This window comes from Triturus cristatus, chromosome 1_2 (genome assembly GCF_964204655.1).
Source record: "Triturus cristatus chromosome 1_2, aTriCri1.1, whole genome shotgun sequence".
Lineage (NCBI taxonomy): Eukaryota > Metazoa > Chordata > Amphibia > Caudata > Salamandridae > Triturus > Triturus cristatus.
In genome coordinates this window covers 273,840,489-273,865,936 of record NC_140580.1, presented here as the reverse complement: position 1 = coordinate 273,865,936, position 25,448 = coordinate 273,840,489, and the positions used below count along the sequence as shown (strand labels likewise).

General features: G+C 48.2%; 1 protein-coding gene across 1 annotated transcript in view; it reads right to left on the bottom strand.

Moving 5' to 3' along the window:
* TM9SF3 (transmembrane 9 superfamily member 3) overlaps nucleotides 1-25,448 on the bottom strand; it is a 333,675-nt gene that overhangs the window by 4,502 nt on the left and 303,725 nt on the right. Inside the window, exon 14 of the mRNA XM_085603668.1 lies at nucleotides 7,798-7,874. Coding sequence (XP_085459794.1) covers nucleotides 7,798-7,874 — 77 coding nt within the window. The remainder of the gene's footprint in view (nucleotides 1-7,797; nucleotides 7,875-25,448) is intronic.

Here is a 25,448-nt window from a genome sequence, read left to right as displayed (position 1 = left end):
GCACTAGTGTTCAAGGCACCTGACTTCTCCAAGGAATTTGTAACGCAGACAGATGCTTCAGAGCATAGGTGTGGGGCTGTCCTCTCACAGCTAAATGTTAAGGGCTTAAACCAACCTTCAGCCTTCAACAGAAGGAGGGTTTTCCCCGGGAAACAGAGGTGAAGTGCAATAGAAAGGGAGGCATTTGGAAAGGCCTCTGCTTTGAAGAAGTCAAATCCATACTTGTTTGGGACTCACTTTTGGGTTCAGACAGACCCTCTCAGATGACTGATGCAGATGAGGGGAGCGAATCTAAAATGGTTGAGGTTGTCCATCTATCTATAGGGAATAAACTTTACAGTGGAACATTGCCCTGGGATTGATCACACCAAAGCGGATGGCCTTTTTGACTTAGCAATGAAAACTCCCATGAGGGTGGGTAGTTCTCCCTGCTTTCTGCTAGGAGGTACATGTTAGAAATGATCATCTTCTGCGTGGTATTTGCCCACATTTTTCGCCTTCTCTGAACCTGTTTTTGTCGACTCTGCATACTTTTCTCCTGCTAACTGGCAGTATTTTACTTTTGCTTTACCTTCCAAGCACAGTACAATTGGTATATCCAGGGCCACTGGAATAATGAGATTCTGCAGCGATTTTTGCATTATGTATTTGCTGCATTTGCCACGTAATCTGTCACCTGCAGCATAGCAGATTTTAACAAAAAAAAGAACTGTTTCTAGTTAAAACGGATCAAAAGTTACAAAAAATATGGCAACTCTGGTACCTGCGCACTGGAATGCTCTTCGCAAATTTTGACTGGTCATCGTTAAGTTGCCTATTGCTGTATTTGGGTGTCAAATTGCTACTAATAAGGCACACTGTATTCCCAGACACTATCAGGTGTAACAATGACAAAATAGTGAAGTAATACTATCACAAAATGTGCTGCATTAAACTGCATAATTTGCTTTTTATTGCTGCATACTTTGTTTAACCCTGCATCATAATTTGGTACTCTGCCGCATAATTCCAGTGGCCCTGGGTATATCCCTGATTGATACATTTACTTTACTTATAAGTCCCTAGTATATGGTACTGCCTTTACCCCGTGCATGTACATAAACTTTTGCTAGTGGGCTGAGGCACTCATTGTGCCACTCACTAAAGTAGTACTGTAAAGCACATCTCAGGCCTGCCTCTGCAGCCCGCAGTGAAGTCTTAAACTGCACTTTCGACCAGGCAAAATACAACTTTTGCCAGGTCTAAACCTTCCTTTCTAATACTTGTATGTCACCTCTAAGGTATTCCCTAAAGGCTCATAGGGCATGGTGTTAAAAAAGTAGGACATGTACACATATCCTAGTAATGAAAAACCACCAAAGTCGTTTTTCATTGCAGCAAGGCTAGCCCAGCCATAGACTACCTCTGGGTTACCTTATTGTACTCAATAAGTGATAACTTCAGATTAGTAGCAGATGGAGAAATCTTCATATGTGCTTTTATAATAAATGTCTATTATATTACATCCCTGTTTGTTTTCATAAAATTCATTTAACCCCTAGATCTAATTGCCTGAGCTGTAACCCCTCTACACCTGGAGACTATGGAAATAGATGTTTTAAAATGTGTAAATTTTTTTCATTGACAATTAGAAACTAATCCACAAATGTTCTTTTTGGTTAGTTATCTGACACTACATAGTCAGAAGGTGTGAAAATGTGCTTAGCTACTCAAATCTCATCATTATTAATATCTATAAACCTCTCGTTTTAGGACTGGTTTTTAAAAATGAACAAAATTAGTCAATGTGAACTTACACTTTGGAACTGGTACAGTAAAGTATTCCCCAATATGCAATATTTGGGACCTGCATAAACTGATTTAGTTTAAAATTTATTATTTTATCTTTTTCTTTTTTAACAACAGATTATCAGGATTAAGATAATCATTCTGCATTAAAAATACACAATTCTGTCAATTTGGATTCCCAAATAAATGCCATATTCAGTATGATAGGTCATAAGTAAGAGTACTGCATCAACACTATGCCTTTTTTAGAAAGAGAAACTGCACTTCGTGAGATAGAAAAGCCTGACATCTTAGTTTTCGGACTCTAACGGGAACTCTCGACGAGCCTTTTATTACTTTAAAGCAATATTTCATTCTTTTTGATCATCTTTTGAAGGTTAACTTTCATTCCAATCAGTTTACCCTACATATTGAGGGTATCTGGAAATGGAGTCTCGTAGCTCCATGCTAGACAGCAAGTCTTTGCAGATGCAATGATATGGAAAACAGTTAAAATTAAACAGAGAAAATAGTTTGGGAATATTTAAAAGAAAAACAACGAGGGAAAGTGAATGCAAGAGGAAAATAGGGAAGGGGTTTGAGGGATGGGTGACGACTAAAAGTTACTTTGAGCCAAATGATCTGGAAAAAAATATATTAAAAAAAATGACAATTTAGCCACACAAAAAAAATTATTCCTCAGAAGCAAAATAATTATTTTCCAAGCAAATAATTTAAAAATTATCAAATTAAAGAAAAATATTGTACAGGGTTTTCTGTGTTAGTGGATCTGATGCACAAGTTACTTACTTGTGTAACAATATATCTGTAAGAGACATTAGTTAGTGATAGATTCCTTACCTTAGAATATCCCCAGGCGTCAGACTGGATCCAGAAAGATTTTGTCAGCAGTACCCCTGCGTGTCGGTAGGCTCCATGTACGTCGCTGGCATCATAGCCACTGAGATGACGTCGTCGGAGATACTTAGACGCACCCACGCGCGCAGACGTCAGTTCTGTGCACAACTTTTCTGCAACAGGAGCGCAGAGCCATGCCAGAGACCGACTACTGGTGCAATAGAACTAGGGCCCTAAAAGGGATGACCTGAACCCTAGAGAACAGTTCGCAGAACGGGGAGGGTGGGCAGGCGGTAAGGAATCTATCACTAACTAATGTCTCTTACAGATATATTGTTACACAAGTAAGTAACTGGTGCATCTGAAAGAGACATGTTAGTGATAGATTCCTTACCTTAGAATACATACCCAAGCAATACCAACCCCGGTGGTGGGTCTACGAAGTGAGATTACACCAGAAAGTCACAGAGAACTGTACGGCCAAAGAAGCCGTCTCTCTGGACCGTCAAGGCAATAGTGCTTAGTGAAAGTATGCAACGAGGCCCAAGTGGCTGCCTGACAGATGTCTTGCAGGGCGACACCGCGTCCCAATGCTGTAGTAGCTGCTGTCGCCGTGGTAGAATGGGCACGCAGCCCATCCGGAGGTTCCTTTTTAGCCAGAGAGTAATAGGCTTTAATGCACAAGACAACCCCTCGGGAGAGAGTTCGCTTGTGCACAGCCCGGCCTTTCTTGGCGCCCACGTAGCCAACAAAGAGCTGGTCATCCACCCAGAACTGTTGTGTGCGGTTGAGATAGAACAAGAGCGCACATTTTGGGTCCAGACGGTGGAGCCTCTCCTCTTCTCTTGAAGGGTGCAGAGGCGGAAAGAAAGTGGGCAGAGTGACAGTTTGCCCGAGATGAAAGGCAGAGACCACTTTTGGTAGAAAGGAGGGACGCGGTCGAAGCATAACCTTGTGCGGGTGAATCGCTAGGAAAGGAGGTTTACAGGAAAGAGCCTGGAGCTCACTCACCCGCCGAGCGGAGGTGATTGCCACCAGGAAGACAGTTTTCAAAGTTAATAACCGCAAAGCACAGTTATGAAGAGGCTGAAAGGGAGCGCACATCAAGTATGTGAGAACTAGGTTCAAGTCCCATTGAGGCATCACAAAAGGAATAGGAGGGGAAAAGGTGAGTAATGCTTTTGAGAAAGCTATTGACAACTGGGGACTTGAAAAGGGAGGGCTGATCAGGCAGCCTAAGAAAAGCTGAAAGAGCAGAAAGGTAGCCCTTGATAGTGCCCAGAACAGAGCACTGCTGGGCCAAAGAGAGAAGGAACAATAGGACCTCAGAAAGAGGGGCAGAAAGAGGATCTACAGCTTTCGCTGTGCACCATGCCACATATTTTTTACACCGGCAGGCGTATACAGTTTTAGTGGAGTGACACCTGGCTGCCAGAATTACATTACAGATTTCAGGAGGCAAGTCAAATGGAATCAGCTGTCACCACTCAATCTCCACGCAAGGAGGTGGAGGCCGGACAGGTTCGGGTGGAGGACCGTCCCCTGTTGCTGCAACAGGAGATCCTCCCGAAGAGGCAGTCGGATACTCATACTGAGTAGCTCGGGATATTAAACTCTTCGAGCCCAGTCCGGTGCCCCAAGAATGACTTGGGCCCAGTCTCGTCTGATCTTCTTCAGCACTCTGGGCAGAAGTGGTATAGGCGGAAAGGCATACAATAGCCCTCAACTCCACTCGTGACGAAAAGCGTCTCTGAAAGAGTGCCGCCTTGGAAACTCCAACACGCAGAACTGCGGACATTGCGCGTTCTCTTCGGTGGCGAATAGATCCAACCAAGGTTCTCCCCACTGCTGAAAGAGACCTTGTGCCACCTGTGAGTGAAGACGCCATTCGTGATCCAACAAGCACCTGCGGCTGAGTCAAACTGGGGTTCAGGGTACCTGCCAGGTGTTGAACCACCAAGGAAATGCCTTGACGTTCCAGCCACGTCTAGAGACGTAGAGCCTCCTGACATAGGGTCCACGACACCACCCCGCCCTGCTTGTTGCAGTACCACATGGCAGTGGTGTTGTCTGTGAACACCTGCACTACTTTCCCCTTGACAGAGGGAAGGAATGCTTTCAGTGCAAGTAGGATCGCCCTGAGCTGCAAAAGGTTGATATGGAGCTTGGACTCCGCCGGAGACCAGAGGCCTCTGATCTCAGCCTCTCCCATGTGGCCGCCCCATTCCAGGAGGGACGCGTCCGTCACTACTATGTGCTCCGGTTGGGGAAGGGAAAGGGATCTGCCGCTGACCCAACGCTGGTCCGTGAGCCACCACTGCAAGTCCTGTGCAGTGCACTCTGAGATCTGGACGTAGTCGGACAGGTTCCCCCGATGCTGCGTCCACTGGAACTTCAGGTCCCACTGCAGAGCCCGCATATGCCATCTGCCATGATAGATTAGCAGGATGACATGAGGCCCAGTAGCCTCAGGGTCTTCCTGACCGAAACCCAGGACCAGGGCCGAAAGATCGGAATCATAGCCCGAATGTCCCAGACTCGCTGTTCGGAAGGAGAAACCCGAAACTGCGCCGTATCCAGAACCGCTCCGATGAAGAGGAGCTTCTGAGAGGAACTCAGGTGCGACTTCGGGCACATTGATGGAAAACCCCAGCAAATTCAGGAGTGCAGCCGTAGTCTGGAGGTGGGAGACGACTGCCTGGGGCGAGCCCGCCTTCAACAGCCAGTCGTCGAGATAGGGGACGACTGAAATCCCTGATCTGCGCAGATGAGCTGCGACCATCTCAATCACTTTCGTGAACACCCGAGGGGCGCTGGTATGGCCGAAAGGGAGCACGGTGAACTGAAAGTGCTCGTGGTCCACCGTGAACCGTAGGTAACGCCAGTGGGCTGGTAGAATAGGGATATGAAAATAAGCATCCTGCCAATCCAACGCAACCAGTTAGTCTTGCGGGTCTAGGGCAGACAAGACCTGAGCAATCGTGAACATCTTGAACTTCTCCTTCCGGAAGAAGCGATTGACGTTCCGGAGGTCTAAGATAGGGCGCAGACCTTTGTCCTTCTTTGGAACCAACAAGTAGTGGGAGTAACAACCACGACCTGCTTCTGGTGTCAGAACGCACTCGATGCCCCCCTTGGCCAAGAGGGCCGCAACTTACTGCTGGACAAGTGCCAAGTGATCCCCCGACATGCGGTGGTACTGAGGTGGCATGGCTGGAGGGGGACACTCGAAGGGGAGGGAGTAGCCCCTTCGGACTATCTGCAGAACCCACCTGTCAGAAGTGATGGTGCGCCAGTGGGGGAGGTGATGGCGAATCCTGCCGCCCACTGGCGTCTGGTGGGTCTGAAACACCGGACTTGGAAGGTTTTGAGGTGGTGCTGACAGGGGTGGTGGTGGATTGACCCGCCCACTGGCCTTGGGACCCACCACGGCGGGCCACACGACCACGGCTGCGCTGACACTGCGGCTGCGCTAGCCAGCGGTTCAGAAAGAAACGCGCTTGGGCGCCTCGACCCTGACCTCGAAAGGAGCACAAAGCAGACCCAGAGGGGGTGCGCGAGGTGGCGAGACCTAAGGACTGGGCCGTAGCCAGAGAGTCCTTAAAGCGTTCTAGGGTGCTATCCACCTTGTCAAAAGAGGTGTGTGCCATCGAAGGGCATGTCTAACAAAGTGTTCTGAACATCCCTGGAGAAGCCATTAGGTCAAGTCCACAACGGATAGTGAATTTAGCAGCATCTCTCCCCTCGGTAATGGCCTGGGAGAGCACCGCCCGAGCTTCCACAGGGCACTGAGGCAGCACCTGTGCCACAGTGTCCCACACAGAATGTGAATAGCGGCCCAACAGGCATGCAGTATTCACCGCCCGCAACTCGGAACTGGCAGAAGTGAAAATCTTTTTCCCAAACTGCTCCAGTTTCTTTGATTCCTTGTCCAGAGGAGCAGAAGGGAATGCGCTCGGCGAGGCAGAAGCCTGGACAACCAGACTCTGAGGCGTCGGGTGTTGTGTGAGAAAGCTGGGGTCGTCCGGCGCCAGGCGATGGCGGCGTGCCACACCCTTATCTACAGGAACCCCTGTGTTAGGTTTGTTCCAGGTGCTCAACAGGATGTCAGTAAGTGCGTCGTTGAAGGGCAGCAGCGGCTCCGCAGAGGACGACGCTGGCTGCAGCACCTCAGTCAGGAGATTGGTCCTGATAGGCACAGAAGGGAGCTCGAGGTTAAGAGCCTCAGCCGCCCTACGCAACACCACAGAAAAAGTCCCAACCTCCTCCGTAGCCATGGAAGAAGGGGACAGTGTACCAGCGTGTGGAGAGAAATCCAGATCGCCTGGACCTTCCATATCACCCTCGCACTCCGGCTCATCCTCGCATTGAGCTGCGAGAGGGTCCTCAGACCCCTCCCAGTACTCCCCTTCATCCACCGGCTGTTGAAGAGGCCGGTAAGGACGAGGTGCCCAGGGAAATGGGATAAACTCCCCACCTGGAATGGTAATCGGGGAGGGGGGAGGGGGGTAATAGACCAATCCAGGACCGCCGCAGTCCGGAGCTGTATGCGGCGGTGCCGCCGCAGGGTATCGTGCCAAGGCCAAAGGCGGCGGCACGGGGGCAGAACCACCCCAGGGCCCAAAGGCGCATGGCCGACAGGAATACCTATATTTCTTCCTGCGTCGCGTGCGGACCCGGGAAAGGTGGGTAGGTCGCAGGCAACGACAAAGGCTCCATTAGAGCCGCGGGAGTGACCACCCACCCCCTCCACCGCGTCCCGCAACCGGTGAGGGGTAGACGAGGAGCGACGTCGCTTCTTCAACTTTTTATGGCGCCTTGACTTACCTATCCCCGAGTCCAATGAGCGATGGTGTCGGCTCTGCAACCGGTCCCTCGACCGCCCAGGGAAGCGGGACTTCGATCGGCGCAGAACCGATTGCCGGGCTTCCAACAACTTTTAGGAACGGTCCCGCAAATCCAGATCCAGTCTGACACCTGGGGATATTCTAAGGTAAGGAATCTATCACTAACGTGTCTCTTTCAGATGTATGTAGACTCTGTTCCTATATAGTTAGGAAGAAAAAAATCTTTAAGTGGAAGAAGTCAAATCGGCAATAATCACATGTAGACCAAATGAATGCATCTAAAGGCAGCTTTAATAAAAAGTTGTAAAAGTTAGTTTGAGCTTACCACACATAATTCCCAATGCTGTACTAAATACTGCCATATATCCAAAATAAAACGATGTCTGAAACAAACCATACATCCTGGAAAACAAAATGCATATTATGTTTTTCAACTTAAAGGTCTGCAATTAGAAATGCATAAATTAATGAGAACAAAAATTACTTCAGATTCTGCTTTAACACACTTTATATCATTCACACTAGTATGTCACTGCCCATTTGTCAGTCTCACAGTGAAGGATAAGGGCTCAACCATGAGGTGTCCTCGAAGGGAGGGTTTTTTCACTCCTGTGACAATACATTTTAACTACGGAACACAAGAGTTCTAAAAGTGAGCCACGATAGGCTGGAGAATTATAACCCCAGAAAAGTTCGAATAAAAAAAAAAAAAAACTTTGATGTTTTGTTTCAAAGATGTGTTTAAGATGACCAAATGTTTTAGGAATTGTATTAACATCTATACTAGCCATAAAACTGACAACTTTGCAACTTGGAAAAATAGAAAAATCATAAAACACAAACCAGGTATGCCTTCTTTCATTTAAGCCAGACAATCAAATATGGCAGTTACGACAAGAATGCTGATTATTTAAACTCTGATATAAATCACTCCTACAATAACTACATTTTCAACTGATTTATTGCCACAAATATTAATATTTGCCAGGATATTACTTCTGTTTAAACAATCTTTTTTTCTCAGTATTTTTAACCCTTTGAGTACTCTTCACAACTGGATGGGAACTGCACATTGTAACTTGGCCTTCACGAGGGATTTAAATAATCTAAAAAAATTCTGTGAATCTTGTTTAAACTTTCCTTCTGTATGCAGCTTCACAAATGAAACTTTAGGTAAGGCATGAGTTTCCAAAGTGGCTTTGGAGGGCCAGATACAAGCCAGATGTTTAGAATAACAACTAACCACATAATTTTCTTTTATTTTCTTTTAGTTTCTTGTTTGTAAATTTATCTTAAGTGAATAAAAAGGAAAATCTGGCAATGACCTTGCCTGCCAGGATACATCTTTGTACACTCCTTGGCTAAGCATTAAGGACATGTCTTCTCTGGGAAGATGAAGGTTTCTCACTCTGTTTTCCTACCGAGGTTTTATACAGAACCGGGATGTCAATCACCCATCGACAGCTTTGTGAGATGTGTCAAAAGTGAGAATGGTCCAAATGAGGGCTCTTTCAACGTGGAAGACTTAGAGAAGCTTTTTAGGTCTCGCCTGGCATTAGCAGCGCGCATGCGCTGTATTCGCCATGGCGAGGACCTTTTGGAATCCATACGGATTCCAAAGCGTGCACACGGGGAGACAGAAGATGTGCACACTGGGGACTTTATTTTTCGCCGCCAGTAAAGCCAGTCCCCGCGTGCACATCTTCTGTCCGCTCTGTAAAGAGATGTGCACGCGCGCGCATAGCGGCGTGTTTTCGCTTTCCCTCACTCTTCCGACATATTTTCTGCTTTTAACGGTTATTTACAAACTACCTGTTACAAACAAAAACTGAGCGCTCATCACAACGGCGACCGGGCTCGTGTTTAAAAAGAGATTCATGGGCGGTGGATGCGGACTGGAAAGAGCTGAAGATATATATCTTGGGCAGACAAAGCTCTCAGTGTGTCTAATGCTCCGTTTCTCGCTCACCTGCACATTAACCCGCCAGTCTAGAATTGAAAACTATTGATCATTCTATTTCTGTATCGGCCTCGCTCACTGCCAACGGACAACTGCTGTATAGTAAGAAACACGAAAGTCGAGGAAAACCCCCTAAAGTGAAAAGACCGCACGCGCTTGTAATGTGATTTCCTTTTGTCTACTTTCTCATTTTCAATAATTTCTCAATTCATCGATCCAACCCTTTATTTATTTAAAATCCATCCAGCTACTCAGTTACCCATCCGTATTTTCCATTAATTTAATTACTGTGTGAAACACATTTTTATTAATAATTAATTGAACCGTAAAGCACAGGAAGTTAAAAAACACATCGCATAAATCACTCAAAGGCGATTTGGAACGAAACGTTAATTTAATTAACGCCACGCCCTTATCTCAACAAAGTGCGTTTCCAATAAGTAAAAAAAAAAATGACATAACGGACGGCCGCACCAATGGCATGTTTATTTACAGGTACTACTACGCATCCTAGGGAACCACGATACTACCCCCCCCCCCCCCCCCTCCCACTCACCATCTAAAAGCTCCACTGCCAGCTTCAGTCCTGGTCGGTTTAAAGATCTCATAACGTCTCAGCACTAAGTTCAGTTTCCTGGAAAGGTCTCCCTCGCCTCCGACACGCAGACCGCACCAATGGCATGTTTATTTACAGATACTACTACGCATCCCAGGGAACCACGATACGCCACGCACCCCCCTCCCATCCCCCGATCTAAAAGCTTCACTGCCAGCTACAGTCCCGGTCGGTTTAAAGATCTCATAACGTCTCAGCACTAAGTTCAGTTTCCTGGAAAGGTCTCGCTCGCCTCTGACACGCATTTCACGTTAACGTCACGCAGCGGAAGAAAGAATGCATGAACTGAATGAAACAAGAAAGTTACAGAACAGACCGAACGTCCTGCTGTGGGAGGGAAAATGGTGAAACCGCATGTAAATGTATGAGGAACATAAGGCAAATGTTGCAGGATGTCGCAGTGAGTTTGCTCGTCACAGGGCGTGCAGGTAAAAAACAAGACAACAAAGATCAGGTAGTAACCTTGTTGGTACAGCTCTGTAGTTTCACCCCCCAAAAATTCACAGCTCATAAAACAAGCATTTACAATGCAACAAGTCTCGCAATGCCACTGGCATTGAAAATTAATTTTTATTTTTTTCCCTTTTTCCAAGTGCCCTGTTTACTAGAAACTGCGCATGAGACTTGGATCCCCCTCACCCCGCTGGAGGTACTGCACCTGTCTTGGGTGATGAAATCTACTCGTAGTGCAGTGGAGTACAGGAAATATACCACTGGATGAGGACACTGGCTACAAGAGGGGACTACAGCTGACTAGGAAAGACAAACGAGCATTGAAAATGCAATAGGTCTCGCCTTTGATTAAGTTAAAGCCATTTGCTTTGCTAATGATATTGCATAGCAAAGCAAATGGCTTTAACTTAATGAAAGGCGAGGCCTATTGCATTTTTAATGCTTGTTTCAAATGCCTGTATAAAAAGCAAAGGCCGTCTTCAAGCATGAACATTTTTGCAATTCCTTCTCATTTTCCCAAACATTTTTACATTCTTGTACATGATCGCACACAATAGTACAAATCTGAAGATGGCTTCCATATGGAAACCTTTTAAGGTCTCATTGGCCAGTGAACAAAAGCCCCAAAGGACAAGTTACTTACCATAGGAAATTATCTTTCTGGTGGATACCCGATTCATACACAGATTCCTCACCTAGTGAATATTCCCCAGTGGTCAGACTGGACCTGGATACTTCAAAGCAGTACTCCTGCGCTATAGCAGGGTTTCAGAGTGCGGCTCCGCGCCTTCTTTGTTCCACTCAATAAGTGAGTGAAGCTGCATACAAGCGCCACCAATGCGCACTGACGTCAGTAGCTTTATCAGGTTGTTTTTGCCCTTAGACACAGAGGCTGTTAACAGATTGGCATGACCAGTGTCGAGATCTCTAAATTGGAAACTTTTCAGATGGAAGAGTCCATTTCACAGAAAGGGGAGCCAGCATGATTGGTGAAGAATCTGTGGTTAGACAGTGTATCCACCAGAAAGGTGATTAACGGACGAGTTACTTACCTTCGGTAACGATGTATCTGTGTGAGACACAGTCTAGCCGCAGATTCCTTAACTTAGAATATCCCCAGGAGTCAGACTGGATCCAGAAAACTTTCTGCAGCAGCACCTCTGCGCGCTGGTGGGGAGGCGCCGCATGGCTCCGCCCTGACGTCAGCGGAGCCATATAAGCCCCTCCCGGCATGCTGACGGCAGTTTTCGCCGGAGAAAATTTGCCACGCCACAACACTGAGCCACCACCAAAAACTGTGAGAATATGGGAAGTGTGCGCGAAAAAGATGAAAAAATAAAAAAAGAAAGTGAATGGTGAAAAAACAGCACCATAAAGGACAGTGCCAGGCACTGTATACTGAAAGATAGTGAAGGGACAGTGCAGAGCACCGCTCTGAGAAGCAACCCTGCAAAAGTGGAGGTTACACCCCCCCCCCCCCCCCCCAGAGGCAGAAGATGTGAAAAAACATCATGGCGGACGACAAAGTCTGAAACCACAATATAACTGTGAAGGGCAACAAGTCCGGAAAACATGAGCAATGACAATCCAGAAGGGGACGTCACATCCCCTGTAAGAGACATATAGACTGAGGCAGAGCCATTAGACTTCAAACCAATGGACTGCAGGGAATGTAAGCGACCCCAAGGTGATTGAGAAAAAGGGGGGGGTGGGGGGGGGGGGGGGGGAGTGGAGTGGATGACCAAGAGGAGACCCCACACTGGATGACCCAGGGCGTAGGGATGTAAAAGGGCACATGATACATGAGTATACCACACAATCACAAGAATGGGTGGAGTAGAGCAAGCAACACAGAATGAAGCATTCCCTCTAGGAGTGAAGTGAAAGATGTCACGCTGCAGAAAGACAAAGCCACCTGGAGGGAGGCGAATGCAGGAAACCCAACCTGAAAAGGTCCTCGCAGAACGGGGAGGATGGGCGGGCGTTAAGGAATCTGCGGCTAGACTGTGTCTCTACCAGATACAGCGTTACCTAAGGTAAGTAACTCGTCAATCTGATAGTGATATCTAGCCGCAGATCCCTTAACTTTGAATAGATACCAAAGCCATACCCATAGAGGAGGCGGGTCTGCGACTGAACCCCACCAAGTTCCAGTGAACGTAGCCGTCAACAAGGTGACAAAACACAGTGGGGACCACAATGCTAGCGCAGCCAACGCCAGTACACGAAGCTCTAAAAAGAGCGGAAAACAATAGGAGGCAAAGGCACCAAAAGCTGTCAAAGAACAGCACAAAAACCCCATATGTACACCAGGTTGAGAGAAAGAAAGCACAGAGCCAGAAATGTTGGTGCAGAAGTGAGAGTTCATGGCTTCGGAAAGAAGATGAACTGAGTCTAGGGTCCGACGGCGCACCAGGGATAGGGGGTGACCTAAATAAAGACTGGAGAGCCTTTGAATAGGCCTCCATTTGCGTTCTTGTCGCTCGGAAACCCGGGAAGGGTGGGTATGGGGGAGATGACTACTGGGCGCCTGTTTCTGGCAAGGACCGAGAGCAGCGGGTCCCAGCATCACGTTTACTGGAGGATGACCTCCGCGACTTACGCTTGCGCTTACCTGTCTCCGAACAACGTCCACGGGAACGACCCCGTGAGCGGACCTGATCCAGAGAGGGAGATCGGCGGCGTGAAGGCGCAAGACCGGACATCCAGGGAGCCAGCAGCTTCATACGACGCTCCCTTAGGGACTTAGGTTTCATCTGCTGACAGGCGTCGCACTCTCTGGAGTCGTGGTGCACTCCCAGGCATCACATACCTATGGCGTGTGAGTCCGTGACAGACATTTGTTGCGTACAGGTTTCAAACACCTTAAAGCCTGCAGGCATCACACACTGTTCCGTGATGCCGAAGGCGCCGAGAAGGCCTGAAAAACAGGCCAAGGAACCGCTGGTTTTCCCGGATCCGCGTTGGGACGCGGAAAAGAAGAAAACTGACGTCAGCACGCCGGGAGGGGCTTATATGGCTCCGCTGACATCACGGACGTCAGGGTGGAGCAGTGCAGCGCCGCCCCCAGCACGCAGAGGTGCTGCTGTGGAAAGTTTTCAGGATCCAGTCGGACGCCTGGGGATATTCTACATTAAGGAAACTGCGGCTAGATGTCTCTATCAGATAAAGGGAAGTAGTTTGTTGTGTGGATGGATACTTTTAACAGAAAATTCCTCACTTTGTGAATACATACCATGGCAGTAACTTCTAGGTGGTAGGTTTGGGAACTGGCTCAGGTCAAACAGTCTTGCAAGACTGATTGGGAAAAATGCCCTTCGACAAATCTGACCATCTAGGCAGTAGTGCTTAATGAACGTGTGTAAAAGCATCATTGCTGTCTGACAATTATCTAGGACATGCACTTCGCCTGCCAGTGCCGTGGTAGCAGCTTTGGCTCTAGTGAAACAAGTCCAAAAGCCTCTGGAGGCTGCTTCTTAGACAGTGTGTGGCAGATCTTCATGCAGAGAACAATCCATCTGGAGATAGTTCGCATTGCCTTGCTCTTCTTTGACCCAAAGAACACCAGAGAGCTAATCATCCAACCAATGTTCTTTTGTGTGATCTATATAAAAAAAACTGTGCCCTCTTCAGGGTCCAAACAATGGAGTCACTCTTCCTCCTTAGAGAGAATAGCTGGAGATAATTCAGAGTGATAGCCTGCCTGACATGAAATGGAGTGACCGTTTTAAGCAGGAAGGAATGTTTGGTCTTCAACACCAACTTAGCTGGGAAAAATGTTGTACAAGGTGTAGGGACAGAAAAGCCCCCTGCATGGTGAATGACATGCATCTCTGCCCGGAGCCCCCTAGCTGCATCAATATCTGTATTCCTGGTACACATTTTTAGTCATGGATGAACACAGATCATGCGCATGTGACATGGCCTAGCCTTGCCTCACGATAATGCAGTCTGCTTAAAACTGGAGAGGCACACCAAGCGCTATTCTTGTGTAGATGGAGTGCTACTACCCTAACTGGTGTTAAGTGACACGAGAGCAGTGGAGGCAGCACACCAGTTTTGTGCCCAAAAGAATTAGTAATGTATAAGGTTCTATTTACCAGCGTCACTGGAGTGGGGCCTACTGTGTGGCTGTGCATTTAACTTATCCTTGGCCTGCATGGATTGGGTTTAGCGCCAGACAGCGTGTGATTCTTGCATGTGTATGGTGGGTGGCATGTGTCCCGTGATGTGGAATTCCTATAGCCCGAAGTGCAGGACATATTGTTTTAGGTAAAGAACAACAGGTTTTCATGTTTATTTTGTCCTAAGGACAAGTAGGACCAACCCCCTGCAGCACAAACCCTCTGGCTTCTAGTTTACAGTACCATATTATGAATCCGGGAAGGGCATTCTCTGCTGTTAAGGTAATATTTGTGTCCATATGGTCATGCTGTTCAAACCTGTATTTATGTCCCATTAATGCAAATACTTTATTAGGGTGAGCGCTCTAAGGAAATGTTCTAAGCTCAGACTGCACCACCGACAGTGGTTTCAGTACAAAAATGTGTACACACGTTTGCTAAGTTTAACAATATGAGGCTATGTATAACAATCCAAGAATGCTCTCTGATTAGATGCAAATATGTGCAGAAGCTTGAAAGCAGATTGATGATTTACTTAACTACCATTTCTTTGAAGCATATTCATAATGGGAAATCAGTGTAACTAGTTTCAACAAAATTAGGTGAAACATAAAAATAAACAAGCATTGGCAAAGCCAAACAGGTCTGCCATTGGTAGTTAGTCTTTTGGTTTTGTCAATGCATGTCTTGTTTTGACTATTTGTTGGTCTCAAAAAGTACACTTTGCCACAATAGGAAGAGGCACTGGTCACTGGGGCATGGACTCCCTGCCAAGTAACAGGTAGGACTAATAAGGTTGGCACTAATAGGGAATACTGAGAGGGTGGAAGGCTTGGTTCTTTGAACCTTTTGGGGTATATTTCAGTGGAGGAGAAAAACCAGGTCTGATCCCAGGTTACTCCCTTGGCCTGTGTAGTGGGCCATTCAGAAATCATCCATTTCTGCTAGAGCAGAATGTCCCCTTGACAAAGGCCATTGTGGAGGAGAGAACACTTCAAAGTATCTATGTAAGATCCCACATCCTTTGCGAGGTATTGCTCCAACCCTTTTGCCTTTACTCCTCCGGTTTTGTTTAATTCGTTTTAGTTGGCATTAGGACTGTTCAGTTTACTACTGCTAACCAGTGCTGAACTGCTTGTGCTCTCTCACTAAAACATGGTAAAATTGCCATACACACAGTTGGCATATTTAATCTGGATTTAAGACCCTGGAATTATTACTACATATACCCAGTGCCTCCAAATGAAATACTACTGGTGGGCCTGCAGCACTCATTGTGCCACCTGCTAAAGTAGCACCTTAAAATATGCCTTAGGCCTGCCATTGCAGCCTGTAGTGCAGTTTTAAACCGCTATATTAACAAGGCAAGTTAAACCTTTCACCAGGCCTAAACATTCCTTTTTAATACTAAGTCACCCCTAATGTAGGCAGGATGCATGGTATTTAACTAGTAGGACATGTGTACTTACAATTTACATGTCCTGGCAGTAAAAAACAATGTAATTTCTCACTGTGGTAAGGCCTATCTTTCCCAATGACTAACACTGGGTTACCTTATTACATTGAATAACTGCTAACTTTGGATTGGGAGCAGACAGAGATGTGATGTTTAGACTCAAATGATTTGTAATTTACAATCCTCTTTAATTGTAAAGTCAGATTTTAAGTCACAATTCCGAAAATGCCACTTTTAAAAAGTTGGTATTTTATTGTTCCAACCATTTGTGCCTTTTGCCAGTGTCCGGAGTCACAGGACTATGAATGGCTCTGCTGTTGAGGTTTGTGTATTTCTCCTAGACAGTGACACAAATGGGGATTAGGTGTGGACAGGATGAGAAATCCGCCAGGATGGTTGGGGGTGGAGCTGTACCCAGCCTCACTTGCACTTCAAATGGCTTTGCCTCCTACACATGCACACAAAGGAATCAGACATCAGGTCTGCTCTCTCTTTGAAGCAAGTTAAGAGGTGATAGGTAATAGTCTGTGCTCCTCTGACAGATGAGATCCTTTGAAGCAAAATTGGTGTGAACGACATGGCCTGTATCAAGTGTGGCCCCAGTGACAGGCAGGTCATAACTGAGCGCTTCTAGGGCATTTATGCTGGAGGTTTGGATTTAGGCGATCAGGCAAGATAACCCAGGTATTGATATCTCTTATGATCCACAGATTAGTGTACTAAATTGCGATATTCCACACAAAGGCCAGAAAGGCATCAGCATACCCTGCTTTGAGTGGCAATGAACAGTAGATAAGACTGAGTGGAGAATGTTGGGAGTGGTGAAGACCAAGGGACTCCACGTGCTAACACAGTGGTCGCAGACTTGGCTCCGGTTGAATAAGCACGCAAGCCCTCAGGGGGTTGCTTCTTGGTCAATGCGTAGCAGATTTTAATGCAGAGCATGAACCATCAGGAGATGGTCTGCTTCTGCATGGCCTTTTCCTTCGTCGTCCACCCAGAACTCAAGGTAGAACGACAACACTCTTTTTGGATCCAGTTGGTGAAGTGGCTCCTCTTCTTTAGAAGGATGTGGCGGAGTGCAAAAAGTAGGCAGAGTGATGGACTGGCCTACATGATACAGAGTGACGACTTCGGTAGAAAGAAGGCTCTAGTCCGTAGAACCAGCTTGTCTGGGTAGATGTTCAGGTATGGAGGCTTGGATGACAAAGCCTGACGCTCACTGACCCTCCGGGCAGACGTTATTGACTCCAGGAAGGGCATCTCAATGGTAACAACTCTGACAGGACAGTCTTGCAGAAGCTCAAAGAGAGCACACATCCGGAAAGTCATGACAAGAATAAGGTTCAACTGAGGCATGATAAAGGGAGAAGGAAGAAACATATGATGTAAACTGTAGTATTCTCATGTTGTGTTATTATATACTATGTTATCTTGTTCCTAGCTGCTCGGCCAGTGTGAATGTTGTGTGTGGAATGTTGGTGTGTGGGCCATGAGTTACTGGTATGAGTGGGGACAGTTGGTGGAAGGGCTGAGCAGCTAGCAGGCTGCTCCTGGTGGGTCTGCTGATCAGGACTTATAGACTGCTGTACAGGATCGAAGCTACAGGTCATCTACTTGAATAAACCTACTAAACTACATCCTACAAGCGTGGACTACCTTACTACAGAAACCTTTCAAGAACTTATATACAATAGGGGATTTGAAGAGGGATGGCTGGTCACGTAACTGCGGAAAGGCTGAGGCAGCAGAAAGATAACCCTTCAAGGTGCCCAGAACAGAGCTCTGCTGGGCAAGGGAAAGAATACAGAGAAGAACCAGAGAAAGGAGAGGCAAAAGGAGGTCAGTCTGCTTTTCATTACAGACTTCAGACGGTAGATCGAAAGCTGTCAACTGTTACAGCTCAAACTCCACACAAGAATGTGGAGTGTTGACAGGTTCATGTAGCGAAACCCCCCCCCCCCCCACCAATGCTGCTCTGCCAGATCCTACTGAGGTGCAGCCTGATTGGAGGACTGTTGGAATGCTCAACAGCTCGGGATACCAAACTGTCCGAGCCCAGTCCTGAGCCACAAGGAGGGCTTGGGCCCAGTCATTCCAGATCTTCTTGAGAACTCTGGGACAGGAGTGGTATGGGCGGAAAGGGATAGAGGAGGCCTGAGCTCCACTTGCGATGAAAAGGGTTTTCGAGCGAGAACTGCCTTGGAAATTCCAGCGCGCAGAACTGCTGACATTGTGTGTTCTCAGTGATGGCAAACACATCTAACCAAGACTAACCCCACTGCTGAAAAGGAATATGCTACTTACCAGTATGCATCTGTTCTTGGCATGTAGAGCTGCAGATCTACACACTTGTGCATAGAGCGCCATCTGGTGTTGGGCCCGGATGTTTGCAGTTTGTTTTTCCTCTTGGAAAGTCTTTGGAAGTCACGAGGTTGGTGACTCCTCCTTTGGATCGTATTGCGCATGGGCTTCGGCTCCATCCTCAGATTGTTTTTCGCCAGCAGGGAAAGATGGAGCGTAGTAGTAACAGTGAAGATGCCCATGTGTGTGCTATTTAAATAAGATAAACTGGAACAGATAAAGGTAGCCGAGGAGGCGGGTGGGCGTGTGTAGATCTGCAGCTCTACATGCCAAGAACAGATGCATACTGGTAAGTAGCATATTCCGTTTGAGGCATATGAGCTGCAGATTACACACTTGTGCATAGACTATATAGCATTTCCCAACCTTAGCGGCGACCACCGGTATCTGTTGCAGTGGTTTGAAATAGTGTTTTCAGTACAGCCTGGCCCACACTAGCTTGTTGCTTGGTTTGCACATCTACACAATAGTGTTTAGTGAAAGTGTGCGGTGTTGACCATGTAGCTGCTTTGCAGATATCATCTAGTGGGATGTTCCCTAGAAATGCCATGGAAGCCCCTATCTTCCGTGTAGAATGGGCATTAGGGGGAACGGAAAGCGTTTGTTTTGCTTTGTGGTAGCAAATCTGGATGCATTTTACAATCCACCTAGCTATCCCTGATTTTGAGATGGGGTTACCTTTGTGTGGTGGAGAGAAAGGAAAACAGTTGTTTGGTCTTACAGAAAGGTTGTGTTCTCTGAATGTAGTAGAGTATGGCTCGTTTGACATCCAATGTGTGAAGAGCCCTTTTCGCAACGGTGTGTGGTTGCGAGAAAAATACTGGTAGTTCTACTGTTTGGTTTAGGTGAAATGGAGAAATGACTTTAGGGAGGAATTTTGGGTTGGTACGGAGAACAACCTTATTATGGTGCATTTGGAGAAAGGGTTCTTGAATGGTAAGTGCTTGTATCTCACTGACCCTTCTAAGGGAAGTGATGGCTACAAGAAAAGCGGTTTTCCATGTTAGGAATTGTAGTTCGCATTTATGCAGAGGTTCGAAGGGAGGCCCCATTAGCCTTGTGAGAACGATATTTAAGTTCCACACAGGTGACGGTGGCACTCTGGGGGGAATTATTCTTTTAAGGCCTTCCATGAAGGCTTTAATGGCAGGTACTCGAAAGAGTGAGAGATGTTGCCTGTTTTGTAGGTAAGCTGCAATAGCTGTGAGGTGTAGTCGAATGGACGTATAGGCTAGATTGCACCTTTGTAGGTGGAGTAAGTAGCCTATTATGTGTTGAATGGACACGTCCAGTGGATTGATGGTATTGTTATGGCAATAAATAACAAAACGTTTCCACTTGGCGGCGTAGCACGCTCTAGTGGTAGGTCTTCTAGCTTCTCTGATGACGTTCATACAGTCAGGGGGAAGATTTAGGTACCCGAATTCTAGGATTTCAGGAGCCAGATCGCAAGGTTGAGCTGCGCTGGGTCTGGGTGTTGGATCTCTCCATGGTTCTGGGTTAAGAGGTGTGGAGAGAGGTGTAGTTTTTGGTGCGGCACTACCGATAGTTCCAGCAGTGTGGTATACTACGGTTGTCTGGCCCACGTTGGAGCTACTAGGATTAGTGTGAGGGAGTGTTGTTGTAATTTGCGCACCACTAGTGGAATGAGTGGGAGAGGCGGAAAAGCGTACGCAAATCTGCCTGACCAGTTCATCCATATCGCATTTCCTTTGGACAATGGGTGTGGGTATCTGGCGGCGAAGCTTGGGCATTTGGCGTTTTCGTAGGTGGCGAAGAGGTCTATCTGTGGATGCCCCCACATTTGAAAGTACGGGTGAAGAACTTGCGGGTGAAGCTCCCACTCGTGGATCTGTTGTGTCTGCCTGCTGAGCAGATCTGCCACTGTGTTTTGGACTCCTGGGACATGCTGGGCTAGGAGAAAGATTTTCTGGCATATTGCCCATCTCCATATGCTCTGTGCTAGGTGAGAGAGCTGTGGAGAGTGTGTGCCGCCTTGTTTTTGAATATAATACATGGCTGTCATGTTGTCTGTTCGGATAAGGACTGCCTTGCCTGAAATTTGAGTTTGAAAAGATTTTAGGGCTAAGAAGATTGCTAGTAACTACAGATGGTTGATATGGAGTAACTTTTGTTGAGGTGTCCACTTGCCCTGTATGGTGAGATGTAGTAGATGAGCTCCCCAGCCGGAGAGCGATGCGTCCGTTGTCAGTACTATTTGAGGAACCGGGTCCAGGAGCGGTCGACCTTTGGAAAGGTTTGTGGTGTTCCACCACTGCAGAGAGCGATGGGTGCGACCATCTACCAACACCAGATCTGTTCATTGACCCTGGGCCTGGTTCCATTGGCGCGCTAAGCACTCTTGGAGAGGACGCATCTGGAGTCTTGCGTGAGGCACTATGAAAATGCAAGAGGCCATCATCCCCATTAGTTGCATAAACACTCGAGCTGGAAGGGAGTGATGTAGTGCGAATTTTGCACGTAGAGCTTGAATGCTTGCAATCCTGGCAGGATTGGGGTAGGCTAGTGCTCTTGAGGTGTCTATGGTGGCACCGAGGTACTGTTTTATGTGGGATGGTTGGAGATGGGACTTCTGGTGGTTTACTGTGAAGCCCTGCTGGTGGAGTAATTGAATGGTGGTAGATGTGTGTTGAACACACTGATGGCATGACCCGGCTTTTATGGGAAGACGTGGATGTGTTGTCTTCGCAAATGTGCTGCTAGCACTGCTAGGCACTTGGTGAATACCCTTGGCGCTGTTGTGACACCGAACGGGAGCACCTTGAATTGGAAGTGTTGTCCGTCCACTACAAATCTGAGGTATTTGCAGTGAGCTTTGTGCACCGGAATGTGAAAATACGCTTCTTTTAGATCTAAGGTGGTCAAAAAGTCGTTTTGGGATAGGAGCGGAAGTACCTGCTGAAGCATTACCATATGAAAACGGTTGGAGTGTATGTACGTGTTTAGGGGCCGGAGATCTAGGATGGCCGTAGAGTCTCTTCCCTTTTTGGTATGAGAAAATATAGGGAGTAGACTCCCATGTTTTGTTGGTTGGTAGGAACGGGTTCTATTGCTTGTTTTTGTAGGAGGGAGATTACCTCCTGCTGTAGGAGTATTAAATGTTCTTGTGACATTGGGCGCTGCCTGGGTGGAATGTTTGGGGATAGATATTAGTTCTAGGCAGTAGCCTGATTGAATTATTTGTGTCACCCATTTGTCTGAGGTGATGGTAGCCCAGACGGGAAGGAAATGTTGGAGTCTGCCCCCGACCGGAGTAGAATGGTCTGGGGGAGTGGGGGGGGGGGAAGTAATTGGGTAGGCGTTGTGGCAGAGCGGGCGTTGTTTGTTTTGCCTCTGCCTTACCCCTATAGCCGCCTCTTTGATAACCCTTCGTAAAGGTGTACTGAGTGGGGGATTTGTACGAAGTGGACGCAGTGTCTGAGGAGTAGCCTCTAGATGTACTTCGAAAGGAAGAGCAGCGAAAGGAGCGTCTAGGAGGGTGTGACTGTAAGGCTCCCATGGACGTCGCCGTATCCGTATCCTCCTTCATTTTTTCTAGGACCTCATCCACCTTTGGGCCAAATAGATGTTCCTGGTCAAAGGGATGGTTAAGGATGGAGGCTTGTACCTCCGGTTTAAACCCTGATATTCTTAGCCAAGCATGGCGACGGAGGAGGACGCTGGTATTGATGGCCCTGGAAGCTGTGTCTGCCGCATCTAAGGCACAGCGTATAGAGGTGTTAGTGATAGTCTTACCCTCTTGAATTATTTCGTTGGCCCTAGCTTTATATTTTCCAGGGAGGTGGGCATTATGCTTTCTAACTCGTCATAATGTGCCCGGTCATATCTGGCCAATAGCGCTTGAGTGTTGGCGATACGCCACATATTGGCTGCTTGTGACGCAGTGCGCTTTCCTGATGCGTCCAGTAGGTTTGACTCTTTGTCAGGTGGTGGTGCTTCGCCGGACGCCTGGGAATTTGCCCTTTTGCGTGCCGTGGACACCACTAGGGAATCTAGTGGCGCTGGCCCTCTGATGTAGGAGGGATGTGTGGGGGCAGCTTTGCATTTCTTTTCTATGCGCGGGTTAATGACCCTGGCCCTAACTGGGTCCTTAAAAACTTCTGGCGCATGCTTTACCACTCCTTTAAGCATAGGTAATATGGAGGTAGACCTATGTGTGGTGTCGAATGTGTCGAGGAGGAAATCTTCCTCCACGGGGTCGGTATGCAAGTCTACCCCGTGTGCCGCCCTTTGAAGTAGATGGTGGAACCCCAATGAGTCTTCTGGTGGAGATGGCCTGGAGGGGTAAAGGTCATCTTGTGGGACGTTGGGGATACCAGGGATATTTTAGTCGTCCCATGTGTCTGGAGATCATGTAGGAGTGGGGTCCCCTGTGGGTAGGTCCTGGGGGACATCCCCTATGTCATCATATGGGTCCCCATGATCATCATCGTGTGGAGACGGGGTGGGAGAACGATGAGGTTGGGTTGGAGAAGGCGGAGGGGTTGGAGTAGGCGGAGGGGGTGGAGAAGGCGGAGGGGGTGGAGAAGGCGGAGGGGGTGGAGAAGGCGGAGGAGGTGGGGAAGGTATCCTGAACGGAGAGGTAGCAGAGTCCTTCCTCTTTGGAGGCGGAGGTGGAGCAGGCTTCTCCAAATGTCTCTTTTTGGAAGAAAGTGTCAAATGTCCAGTTTTTGGATCCTTGGTGAGTGATTTCTGCAAGGGATCCGGTGTAAATAAGTCCGGTGAGGCTGGTCTGTCCGTCGGTGCCGAAGGCGTCGGGCCTGTTGTCTTTTTAGGCTTTTCCGTGCCGGTTCGTTGTTTGGAACCTGGTTTGGGAATCTCCGGACGCTTGGTTGGCGCCGAGATGTATTTCGGCCTCGAAGTGTCGGTGTCAGTGGCCTTGTGTGCTTTGGTCGGCACCGAAGGTGGTGTCGGTGCCGAAGAGCTGGGTTTTGACCCCGAGTGCTTCGGTGTGGAGCTCGGTGTCGATATGGGGGTCGGCTTCTTTTTCGGTGCCGAAGCGTGTTTAACGGCACCGGGGAGAGGCTGGCTCGAGCCCGAGCCGCCGGAAGGCTTGCTTGGCTTCTTCACCGGGCCTGAAGGTGGGGTGTTGGAAGCAGTGTCCTTGGTCTTACCTAGGCCCGGAGGCGAAGGTGTGACCGGAGCCTTTTTCGGTGCCGGCAGGGGTGTGGGGGGGGGGTGGGAAATCAGTACTCACGACCCTCTGCGCCGGGGTGATGTCCTCCACATCTGAGTCGTCGGCCTCGGAAGCGCTGACGAGGCCCTCTTCGGTGTCTTCGAGCCTCGTGTTCAGGGGAGAGGCAGAGATTGCATACCTCGTGGAGATCGGTGTGGGGGAATTTGGACCCACATCGAGGGCACTTTTTAAATGGAGTCCTTTCCATTAGCCAGGACTGAAGCTTGGAGAGGCCCGAAGGCCACCGTCGACGACGTTACCGAAGGTTCGTGCCGATGAGAAGGCACGTCGAGTGGGAGAGATCGCGATCGAAACAATACCGCGGTTTGGGGTGAGGATTGCGCGACGACCGTCGAACTGGAAGCTGTTAGGAACCGGAGCGCGAAGATAACATCCAAGCCCGATGGCGGAAAAAAACAATCGGAGGATGGAGCCGAAGCCCATGCGCAATACGATCCAAAGGAGGAGTCACCGACCTCGTGACTTCCAAAGACTTTCCAAGAGGAAAAAAACTGCAAACATCCGGGCCCAACACCAGATGGCGATCTATGCACAAGTGTGTAATCTGCAGCACATATGCCTCGAACAAGAACTCATACCACCTTTGGATGGAGATGCTATCAATTATCCACTAGGCATCTTCGGCTGAGTTAATCTGCCCTGCCATTCAGAGATCCCAACAGGTGTTGAACCACCAGGGAAATTCCAGCAATCCCAACAGGTGTTGAACCACCAGGGAAATTCCAGCCATGTCCAGCGACCAGGGCCTCTTGACAAAGGGACCATGACCTCACCCACCCTGTTTGTTGGAGTATCACATGGTGGTGGTGTTGTCAGTGAACACCTGCACTAGCCTTCCCTTGATGGAGGGTAGAAAAGCTTTTAATGCCAGCGGGATTGCCTGGAGCTCTAGAAGGTTGATGTGGAGTCGGATTCCGGCAGAGACCAGAGGCCTCTGATCTACACCTCTCCCATGTTGGCCGCCCCATCCCAGGAAGACACATCTGACACCAATGTCAGATCTGGTTGGAGAAGGGAGCGGGGTCTGCCACTGACCCGATCGTGGTTGGTTAACCAGACTGCAGATCTTTTGCAGTTCCCTCCGAGATCTGGACCATGTCGGAGAGATTTCCCCAATACTTTAGGTCCCATTCCATAGCCCGCATATGCCAGCGGGCATGTGTCACAAGCAGGATGCAGGAGGCTATGAGGCCCAGCAGCCTCACCAAATCCAGGAGAGAGGCTGAAACATCAGTACCATAGCCTGGACTCGCAGTTCGGGAGGAAGGACAGGTCCGAAACCGCACTGGGTCCAGAACAGTTCCAACGAAGGGGAGAGTCTGAGAGTGAGTCAGGTGTGGCTTTGGCACGTTGATAGTGAACCCCAGTGAATGCAGGAGGTCCATCGTAGGCTGTAGGAGAGAGACAGCTTGGGGCAAGCCCACCTTCAACAGTCTGTCATCGAGATGGGGGAAGACTGGCCCACTCCGATCTCCGAAAGTGATCACCTGAGGGGTGATAGTAAGGCCAAAGAGAGCATGGCGAACGGAAAATGTTTGTGGCTCACTGTGAACTGCAGGTAATGCCTGTGGGCAGGCAGGACGGGAATATGGAAGTATGCATCCTGCAAGTCCAACGCTCCCATCTAGTCTCCCGGGTCTAGGGCAAAAAAGACTTTTGAACTTCTTCTTGAGGCAGAAATTGAGAGGGTGCAGGCCTAGGATAGGAGGAAGGCCTCTGTTCATCTTGGGCACCAGAAAGTAGCGGGAATAGCACAGATGACCTACTTCTGGCATCAGCACCCCT